The 11,599-nt window shown below is 44.2% G+C and overlaps 1 protein-coding gene across 1 annotated transcript in view; it reads right to left on the reverse strand.

Annotated features, from left to right (window-relative positions):
* LOC308304453 (A disintegrin and metalloproteinase with thrombospondin motifs 2-like) overlaps nt 1–11,383 on the reverse strand; it is a 60,099-nt gene extending 48,716 nt beyond the window's left edge. The window contains exon 1 of the mRNA XM_080749053.1: nt 10,763–11,383. Within this exon, the coding sequence (XP_080605179.1) occupies nt 10,763–11,284 (522 nt within the window). The 5' untranslated portion in view covers nt 11,285–11,383. The remainder of the gene's footprint in view (nt 1–10,762) is intronic.
* Nucleotides 11,384–11,599: the final 216 nt, after the last annotated feature.

An 11,599-nucleotide genomic window follows, 5' to 3' on the forward strand; every position in this document is an offset into this window, starting at 1 on the left:
ATTCACAAAAAAAACACGAGGAGCTGGACACGAGGTTGACGCGAGGGCCTCTATCTTTCAAATGGATAGTCGCGTATGGACCAGGATTATTTTCCAATCCTAGCACACCCGTGCTAGACACAGACTATTCAGAGATTTTTCAAAGGTTGGTGATAAGGCTAAGAGCCAAATGGACCCTTCTGTATCTCCAAGGGTGTACAAATGGAACCGAATGGCCCATTTGGTTCCATGTGTACACTCTCAGAGTTATGGGGGCCCATGGCCTAATGCATACCAAAACTGGGGACCGCGCAGTGGTCCGACCTACCGTTGGTCCGACCTCCCTTTGGATCGACCTCCCGTTGGTCCGACCCCCCGTTGGTCCGGCCGGGTCGGACTAAAGAGACGTTTCACCCGTTCGGACTAAAGGGAGGTCCTGATGGTCCGACCTCCCAATATGCGGCTATATGACGTTAAAAGTAAAACGGTGCCGTTAAAACAACCTCCCATTGTGCTTACATCACGTGAAAACGATCTCCCATTCTGCTGCTACATCATGTGAAAAGGATAGGCTATAGAATAGATCAGTGGTTCTCAAATAGAAGTGACTAGAATAGAAGAAATGAGCAACCTACAGACTGACGCTGTCAGGCAATTAATGTTCACGATTAACATATTACAGCTGTGACCACTTACCACTTAAAGCCGTTGCGCATTGCAAGTTAGCTCTGCCACCTCCGACCATGGTGTAAATCTTTGCTTATAGCCTATTTAGGATGCTTTTTTCGGCCTGGAAATATGCCATCCGACCATTTATATTTAGAATGATTTTCTTCTTCATGCAAAATCAATTTATATTGTGCCAAACAATAAAATAAAATAAAATATTTATGAGTCCATTCTTCCCAACATGTGCCAACACATATAGGCTATGTAAAAAATAAAAGAATATGACAAACAATTACATATTCTGTCGTGGATAAGCTGTCACTGAGTTTGTAACCAAATGGACTCTTAGGCCTATATATCCACAGATATAAAGAGCTAGATGCCTCGTTCGCCTCTGCAGTTAATTGGAACGATGTGCAAAAGTTCTAGTCAGGACTTCCTGAAAAAACTAAGGGAACGCTGTCAGTCAAAGTGACTACTGGCCAATCACAGCGTGTCTTGTCCGTGACTTACCCAAGGACCACAATTCAATTCAACAGAGCCAGTTCCGATGTTGCGCTGCTCAGCTGTTCTTATAGGCTGCATACGTAAAGACCAGCCCCCACCTGCCTCTGATTGGCTTACCGAGTTCCGTATGTGTGACGTACGCGGAAGCAATGAACACGGAAGCGACGAAGATTCCCTTAGTTGCTCAATGCATACGCCCCCTAGCCGAAGGAGGCGTCTACCTTTCTATGTCTGTGTATATATCTGCTTAATAACCTCTGCATAATAGGCATGCAATTCCACGATTTGTATTTATATAGGTCTATAGTTTCTACAGTTGCATTTAAAATGCAGTTGGCATTTTACAGCACGTAATGATGAAAATAGACAATCGCTTGCGCACTGCAGTCGTGCGTGCAGAAGACCACACAGAGGAGCTGCCAGGCCGCAGTTTCTCTTCCCCGGGTGGCCAGGCCGCGCGGACCCGCCGATGGGGGACCACTCACGCACCACATGAGATCGACTGCCCATTTGGTTTCATTTTAAAGAGTTAAGGATCTATAAAGACCTAAGGGTCTGTTCAACTCTCATTCATTTAGCAGAGACCAGACCACTTGTAGGCTAAACCCCAGCACAGCACTGGTGGTCCCTGGACCACTGGTTGAGACCCACTGATGTAGGCTACCACATAGGCCTACTGTATTTGCCACTAGCCTATAGGCCTATTCTTAAATCTGATGAAGAATAGCAGCGTTTCACTTCGTGGATATTTCCACATCTTTTTTTGGGGACTGCCCCATAGGTCGAACTCAGCGTATTATTCCGTGATGGACTGAACCTTGTAAACCACTTTATTCTATTATACATGGGAGCATTATGTTCAGCATCTATTTTGCAATCTGCTGGATCAGAACAGTTTTAATTCATATCCTACGTTGTCAATGTGACGCCGATATGTTTTTCGTTCCTTTTTTCCTCTGTTTTTTGACGAGACATAAAGTTTTTATATGTTCAAGTTCCTCTGCCGGCGAGAAGGTGGGGGGCATCGCGACCCTCCACTGATTAGGCTTTAATTTATAATAGACTAGGCTACTGTAGGCCTATTGATCACATCAACACATAACGCTACACACAGTGTTGAAATATGAATCCAAAAAAAGAATTTCCCCTCAGTATAGGATTTTCCTACATCTTTTCCCTTTGGCACTTATAGTATAGTTTTATGCCAATACTTTTGTAGGCTACTTTTACTCAAGTAGCCTAGATTATGAATTCAGATTTTTACTTGTAAGGGTGCACACACCAAAATAGTCTACCTAGCCTACTGTATGAGAGGTTTCATGCCAAAAAGCGCTCCATTCACATTGAAATGCTTTGGCGGAATGCGGATTCCACTCACATACTTTGGTGTGGAAGCAGCCTAACAGGGTAGCCTATTTCTCTGCTGCAGTATCGATACTTTGACTTAAGTAAAACTGTGAGTAGGCCTACTTTTCTTTTTTTTAACCAAAATGGCGCATATGAAAGAAATTGATTGAAATGCCGCTGCAGATTGACTCGACCATAGCCTACTTTAAGTGGTAAGTGGTCACAGCTGTGAACATTAATTGCCTGACAGCGTCAGTCTGTAGGTTGCTCATTTCTTCTATTCTAGTCACTTCTATTTGAGAACCACTGATCTATTCTATAGCCTATTCTTTTCACATGATGTAGCAGCAGATTGGGAGATCGTTTTCACGTGATGGGAGGTTGTTTTAACGGCACCGTTTTACTTTTAACGTCATATAGCCGCATATTGGGAGGTCGGACCATCAGGACCTCCCTTTAGTCCGAACGGGTGCGTCTCTTTAGTCCGACCCGGCCGGACCAACGGGGGGTCGGTCCAAAGGGAGGTCGGACCAACGGTAGGTCGGACCACTGCCATGTTACCACCAAAACTGGAGGTCCTTGAAAACGTTTCAGAACCACTACATTAAAGCATGGCTCTTAGGATCACCAGTGAAATGACGTCATCTGAAAAACACCTCTCCATCCCCTTCCTGTGAACTTTTTCACAGAATAATTGTCCACCTCTCCCCTTCCGTGTCTCGCTATGTGTCTCGCTTAACAGTGGAGTTTTCAATGGCCGATAAATATGGATTGCAATGGCCAAATGAGTTGTGTTTTTTTTTTTGCAGAAGAAGAGAAAGCTTTTCGGTATGACAATATTCTGTGACTACTTGAACAACTCTATGTTTATGGCAGTGGTTAGTAGTTTGGTTAAATATGATTGGTAGTGAATGAGTTAGAAAACTAACATTTATCTTCCTGGAAAGTCAGCATGCTGAAATAGAAGCCATTGTTCTTGCATTGATACGAGAAAAAAAAACCTGAAATGACCAACCATGCTACCGATGATGCCGCTGGTAATTAGAGGTAGGCTAGAGAGTAGACGGAACTGGTGTCATATAATGAGCATTAGTGAGTATTAAAGGTAGGGTGATTTAATTTAATTTCAATAATAACAAAATGGGTCTGTGTTCTCTTGTTCTGATAGTAGCTAGTTATTAAAATTTTGGTCTCATAGACCTTCTTCGGGCATCTGAAGAAGGTGACTGAAACGTTGCTAAAATAACAAAAATCTTCATATTGTGCAAGCGCATACGGTGTGAGGATCGGAGAGAAGGACATGCTCCTTTTCTGGCCTCTCTCCTCCACGTAGCCTTATGATGCTCTGCATCAACATCAGCAGCAGCACATGGACACACAGTGAGATGATGGATTGCACAGTCAAGTTGAGTCAACATCAGCACTTCTCTCTTGTCAACTTTTATCGGCAGCTGGCAGTGGTGTAGTTCCACTACGGCGCCCTGGGCAAATCAAAAGATGTTAAAATAATTGCAGATCTACAGGCTCAAAACCCTTCACAAAGTGGCAGCATGTGATTAGATTGGATATTGGCTATTTTTGCTATTCGTCGTAGAGGATGACATTCTTTCGGGATTCCAACAGCTCCCGCGGCTCCTGGTTTTATTAATCCCAGGATTGGGACGGGAATGAAAAGTCAGAGGGAGCTGGAATCATGACAACAGACAGTTTTTGCCATTTTTCCTAGCCCTACTAAAAAGGATGGAGATTTTAATTAATTCAATCAAGCACACAACGCCTCGCACCGCGAGACGTTGTGTGCTTATAGATCGTCTATTTTCACTAGTTTGGTGCTACAGTCTTGTTGTATGATGAAGCAGGGCTTTAATTTACCAAAACACATACAAATTTGAAACTTGGAGATACAAAGTTTCTGCCTGACAGTGACGATATAGTATATTAATCTCAGCCTTCACGCACAAGAAGTCTTTCTTTCCGTCACTGATGTGTGGGGGCAGGCCATTGTGCATTGCATTATGTCTTGTAGGTGGCAGCTGTCTGCAGGTCACAGAATTATTCAAACTGCTTCATCATGACTACTGTGATTTGCACTGGAAATGGAGGGAGCCCTATTCTCATCTTGCACAAAGTAATTTTTTTGATTATACTGCTCTTTTGAAGGAACACCAGATTTCACCCAAAAAAGAAAACGAGTGAAATTAGGTATTTTCCATTCAGCGCAAACTGTTTGGCTTCGGTAGATGTGGACCATTATGCACAATCTCTACGGAGCAATTTATTGTTATTTCTGACTGCTTGCCTTAAGTTGTTTTGGAGAAAGCTGCTAGCAAAGTATGTGACTTTTTATCAGTATTTCCAGTGGCAGGGTGACTAACTGTAGATATGACATAATTTTCCAGGGGTGTCACGATCATGAATTATTTTTGACGATTAACTGTCATGCAAATAATGGCCATTAACGATTTAATTGTGTTTTTGGCATTGAACATTGATTGGAAAATATAATTATGATAATTTACTTAAAAGAAATTACACAATAACCAGTAGGCTACCAACAGTCAAAATAAATACTCTACTAGGGACAACATTTAAAGATGTTATACTTACAAAATATTTTAAATAAATGAATGGAAATAGAGCACAGAAGTCTGACATCACTGCCGCTAGAGGGCACTATCCCAGGTCAAAGTGTACATTTTTGTATTGGAAATCCATTCTTAGATTGCGTCATATAAGAACTGTGTTCCAAATGGAGATCACTGTGTCTATTAATCTTGTCCCTTTTATGCCCATATATGGAGATCACTGTGTCTATCAATCTTGTCCCTTTTCTGCCCATACTGTATATGGATATCTCTGTCTCTGTCAGTACTTGGCTCTTGTAATGCCCATGTATGGAGATCCCCGATGACATCAGTATGCTTATATATGGATATGGTGATATGCCCATATATGGAGATCTCTGTATCTGTCTGTGCTTGGCCCCTTTATGCCCATATAGATGTCTATCTGTCAGTCCTTGTACCTTTTATGCCCATATATGGAGATCCCTGATGTCAGCAGCATATGGACCATATATGGGCATGCCCCCCTTTGTGCCCATATATGGAGGTGACCGACTTGACACAGTATGGACACAGTATGTCCATATATGGGCATTCCAAGATATGGGCTTAATATTGGTGACATCAGGGATTTTTTATTTTTTATTGCTGTATGTGTATGTATGTCCGTCTGTATGTCCGTCTCGCAGAGCTTGGCATTGGCCAAGCTTCGTAGGAGGCTTCATGAAATTAACTCATATACTGTACGAGGCACTGCTCCCTTCACAATGTGTGAACTTTCTCTTCTTTTCGCTTTACATCACAAGTCCAGCTTTACAGGCTTCTTAGTCGTCCTCTCGGATCTTCTCAGCACACGCGTATCTGAGGTTTGTAGAAGACCCTTTCCTCCCGACCACCGCTTTGGAGGGTTCTCCGTTTCGTCCCGCCTCTTCTCTTTCTCCGCAGGTCTGGAAGGTGAGGAGGTAGAAGGCTCGCAGTGTGTCTCCAGCATCTTCTCGTCAGGCTGCTCAGGCTGCTGTTCCTGTTTCAAGTCTTCCAACATTGGCTTCACGTTCTCATCAAATGCCTCTCCTGGAGATTCTAATGCCTCTCGTGGAGATGCTAACGCCTCTCGTTGAGATTCTAGCGCCTCGGCAGGAAATTCAAAAAAGATGTCGGCTGGAAGTTCCTGGTTCTCCACTGTCTCTCCGAGGTTCTGAGTCATCGCTACCAGTGGCATATGCACATTATCATCAAATGCCTCTGCTGGAGATTCTAATGCCTCTCCTGGAGATTCTAATGCCTCGGCTAGAAGTTCTAATGCCTCTCGTGGAGATTCTAATGCCTCGGCTGGTAATTCAAAAAAGACCTCATCTGGAGTCATCTCTGCCTCTTGTTGGCTGGGTTCCATTCCTCCGTCTTCTGGCCCCGACATGAAGATATTTAGCGTCTCACAAACTGTCTTAAGGAACGAAGCTGTTGGAACACGGGTCAGTCTCCTGGTTAAGTAAGCGACGTTAAGTCTTGTGCAGTGAGCGGTCTGACTTTTTATATTGTTCGGCTGTGATGTGTCATCATGATGAGGTCACGATGAGTCATTCGTCTGCCACTGTAACGTTTTATGCCCATATATGGAGATCCCTGATGTCTTCAGTATATGCCTATATGGGCATGGCTATATGAGCCACGTTATCAAATGTAATTCAGTCAATCTGACAAAATTGCTATGGTGACTTGTTTATTTATGGAACACAGTTCTTATATGACGTGATCTAAGATGTGCCTATGGGATTTTCAATATAAAAAAAACAGTAAGGGCGAGAAGCGCCCTCACCCGAGAAGCGACCGGTTGCGCTGTTTCGCGCTGAAACATCAGAGCTTCTTAAGGCCACAGTTAAGAAGCAGGAGTTAAACTATTAATCTGGCTGGTCGAGTCTGATTGTGATGTCAGAACAGGTCAGATATATCCATATCCATGAGGTCAGACTAGAGCTATTGGCCAGCTCCATATATGGCGATGTCTTGGCCATATATGGAGCATGACATGAGGCTTCTGTGAGGTCAGATGTACCGGTAGAGGTATTGCCCAGCTCCACATATGGAGATGTCTTGGCCATATATGGAGCGTGGCATGAGGCGTGAGTCGTGACACATGGACGAATGGACATGATCTGCAGGTTTTCATAATAAATGTGACCTACGGTCGCAATACCGCTGTGTAAATATGCTCACTGCTAAGCTCTGCACCAATCAAAATTACTTGGTTTAAAGATGGAGACTCAGGGGAGTAAGGAATTCAGAATCTCAACAAAAGACACTGGTGACTGTGAGTGGTGGTGACTACATGACAAGAAAGAGACACTGGTGTCTACTTATTGACAAGAAAGAGACAGAGGAGGAAGTGGTACAGTCAGCTGGGGCATTAAGGCTACTATGGCCTCAGGGCATGTCATTTTTTTGAGGGGCACAAGGCCAAACTGAGGGGCAACGACAACCCTGACATTCGTGGCTTCCCTGAAATTCCTGCCCTGAGTGGCCAGTGGGAGTAATTTCAGGTACTCTATAGCCAGTCTACAAGCTCACCACGCGTCGCAGTGCAAAGTATAAATCACCCTTTTCAGTACAGACACGCTGACAGACATAACACTCACAGGCCTCATTTAAGCCCTACGAATACAAAAGCACAAACACACATTCGTGTGCACGTACACAGTTTGGCAGAATAGACTAAACATGTGAACAGTCTTGCAGGGTTTTGTTTTATATCCTACAATTACAGCAAAACCACACTCCACTGCACAAGATGACACGTTTACCACACATGCGTAATCTTACAAGCTTTCTGCCTTATCAGGGTCTTATCTTGATGCATTTCAAGAGGAATTCATTTACAGCAGAGTTACGCGCCAGGAGTCAATTCATTCATATTATAGATACACATTTTTACTGTTTTTTAATAAAACTGAGATTTAAAGCCAGGAATCCAGAACTTATTTGAATGAATAAAACATTTTAACCAGTTAGAGTAGAACAGGGGTCTTCAATGTTTTCAGGCCAAGGACCCCTTAGCTGAGAGAGAGATGAAGCAGGGACCCCCACAACCTTTTCAGAGATTCCATATATTATATTTCATTGTTTGACAGCACAATCATCAGTGTGTTTTGGATTCATGTCAATTTGTGTTTTCAGATATTTAACTACTTAAACCGTCTAAATACTTAATAAACTTGACCTATCACTCTGTACTTAGTCTGCTCTATTTCCCCTCTACAACAAAGCTTTTTGACAAAAATAGTCTACAAGCTCACAACGCCTCGCAGCGCGAGGCGTTGTGAGCGTGTAGATCTGCTATTTTTAAAAACTTTCTATCACACAAAGATTTGGAGGACCCCCTGTAGTAACTCTGAGGACCCCCTAGGGGTCTCTCTACAACTGACAACTGTGGACCTTGGTGTCGGGTAGGACACCTACTGGTTGACAACTAGTACTGCCTGAAGGTCATAGGGCAATATTATCTCCCCAGGCCAAGGGCCGGAGTATTCCTTATCGAAGTAGAGATCTGTGGTCTCTCATGAAGGTGACCCTAGGTTCGAATCCCGGTTAAGAAATTAAAGTTATGGTTAACGCTTTAAGTTAACATTCTTATCCAGCACGACAGACAAGGAGGTGCTGATGTGTAGCTACCCTCTGTCTATGGTCTCTGCACACAGTGCGAGTTTAGTTTACGACGTTGACATTCACACTGACCCAAAACAGATGAAGACTGTTAACGCGGTTGCTGTGAAATGTTTAAATGCAGTTCAGAGAAGGAAAAACATTACGTATTCATCATACACTTTGGAACTAGGCTATATACCGGTACCGTAGTTTGGTGTATGACAATATTTCGTATCATGACACATGAACTTGCAGATCTACTATTTTTCACTATTTTGAAAATGTAAACGATGGAACAATTTTTTTAATTTGATTTAGAGAATTATTTTTCACAGAATAGGATGCCACGGTTCATGTGGTTACACAAGACACACTTATACAGTCATGTAAACAAAGGACATACATGTGTCCTGCCATGACATGCTGCAGTGGTCTAACCTCTGCACCCGTTCCCCCTCTGCAGATAAACTGTGAGAGACATGGACATAGAGAGAGAGAGAGAGAGAGAGAGAGAGAGAGAGAGAGAGAGAGAGAGAGAGAGAGAGAGAGGGCGAGAGTGAGAGGACCACTTAGGATGCCTAATACCTTCATTTTCATTTCAAGTTTTAGTTCTTATGTTTGTACAGGCTTTCCGAATTAGTTCCCAGATTGTAGAAAACGTTAAGTACTAGAAAGTCGCGCCGCAAGCGGCGCTCCTGTCTAGCCCCCCTCGCCTCGCACGTGTTGATGCTCTTCTTGTTGTGGGACTCTGCTGTAACTTTCCGTCTATGCTGTGGAAGTGTAGCGGGATCCTAGCCAGTGGCGTCAGTTCAGAAAAAGAAAAGGAATGGCAAAATGCTGTAGTTGGGCTTATGGTCGTCATTGTCACTGGAGAAAAAAATACGTGTTGATGCTCTTCTTGTTGTGGGACTCATGGATATATAGCTGCATACCCGTGCCATACCCAAGTGACGCCCCTGATCCTAGCGATTAGCGAATGAGCGGACGGCTAGAGTTATGGGCGGTATTATTCCGTACGTTCTTCTCCCTACCGTTGAGTTGAAGTTGAGTTGAAGTGGATGCAAAGTGGGCGTGAATGGGCTTGGAAGTGGGATGCGGCTTTTGCTCAATTGTAAAATAAAGATTCATACGAGTCATATAAAAGCTTTAAATTTACTTGATATAGTGGTCAAATACTATTTCTCTTTTCCTCCCTATGATGCAAAATGGTCTGTCACCTGATTCTACTGTGGCTGAGGTGAGGGGGGCCGTCCGAAAAATGTAGCTCATAAAAAAACTATGTGAGATCTACCATGTTTTGCTGGTTAGCAATGCTCTCCATAGAGGGCCAACTTGCCCAGAAATGGGATTTTAAAGACATCATAAATGACTTTGCCATTTGGAGTCCAACACTGAATGCTCAACGACGAGATTATTTGGAGACATGGTGTTCTTGTGCGGTAAAGAAAAGATTAATGCAGTGAGTTTTCATTCAATCAGTCATGCATGCCTATTTGCCCAATATTAAAGCGGAAGCATGTCACTTTCTTTTAATGAATAAAATCAAATGTTGTCCAATCTGTGTGGTACAATTGGGGTGCTTGTATTTTGTCTCCCTGCTCTTTTATTGAGATTGCGTCAAATGTCATGTCTCACTAGACACAGGATCTGACAAATATTTTGACCTGATATGGTCAAGATTCAATTTATCCCCTGAGCAAGCAGGCAGGCTCTATTAGCTCAATGGTAAAAATTGGGTTTTTGGACGTCATCTTTTCCTGGGCACAAGCAAGACTCACGGCAAGCCTATCTGTGTCTAATCCTCTTGTTGGGGCAGCTTACAGTAAGCTGCCCCAACAAGAGGATTAGACACAGATAGGCTTGCCTTACTTATCACAATATAAGTGTCATGGAAAAGTTATCTTGCTAACAAACATGCACACACACACAGAAACATACTTGTGCGCACACGCGCGCGCGCACGCACACACACACACACACACACACACACACACACACACACACACACACACACACACACACACACACACACAGGAATGATTAAATGCGGTTGAACCTACCAGCCCATCACAGTTGCTGATGGCCACCGACGTGTCCTGTACATTGGTGACCTCCCCGACGTAGAAGCAGTCATCGCCCCCTAGCGGCTCGGAGAGCTTCCTCCCCGACTCCTCGTGCCATTCGATGGTGGCGCCGGGAGCGACCAGGCGAGAGTTGAGACGGAGACGCAGGTGGAGCTCGCGGCCGAAGACTGTCACGTTGTAATACAGCGTTTCCCTGCGGTGACCTCCACTCCCTCCTCCTCGCTCCTCTTCCCCGGACATCTGCCTGCCGCGATCCTGCCGTCCACTGCTCCCCTCACTGCTGCTTTCTGTTCCGTCGTGTGACGCTTTCGTTTCTGTGGCAGGCGTGTCTTTGCGTGTTGTGTCCACTATGGGGGTTTCTGTGTATGTTGTACCTGTATGAGGAACTGAGGTGTCTGTATGCATTTGTCTTTTGTTTGCGTGTATCGTGCCCGCTCCATTATAAGTTGTAGTTGCGGTTTCCTGTGCTCTTGGCACGTTTGTATGTTTTCTGGGCATGTGTTTATGTGTTGTGGGCGTGTCTTTGTGTGTTGTGGGTGTGTCTGCGTGCGGGGCGTGCCTCTTGCTGCGTGTGCGCGCCAGCAGGCTGTCCAGGTGGGGGGCGGAGACCGAGTGAGAGAGGAAACGCCCCTCGGCGTCGGTGCTCACTGGACGAACAACGCCGAACTCTGACAACACGTGATGGAGAGAGTCTGGCGAGAGAAAAGGGAGATACAAAAGATAATAAATGCAAGAGGGCGGTGTAACATGGAGAGATCTCAAGGAGGATTGCATATCAATAAATGAAACACCTGGAGATGGGGAGCCCGCTGG

Source organism: Nannobrachium achirus (assembly GCF_963921795.1).
Source record: "Nannobrachium achirus genome assembly, chromosome: 19".
In the NCBI taxonomy this organism is placed as follows: Eukaryota; Metazoa; Chordata; class Actinopteri; order Myctophiformes; family Myctophidae; genus Nannobrachium; species Nannobrachium achirus.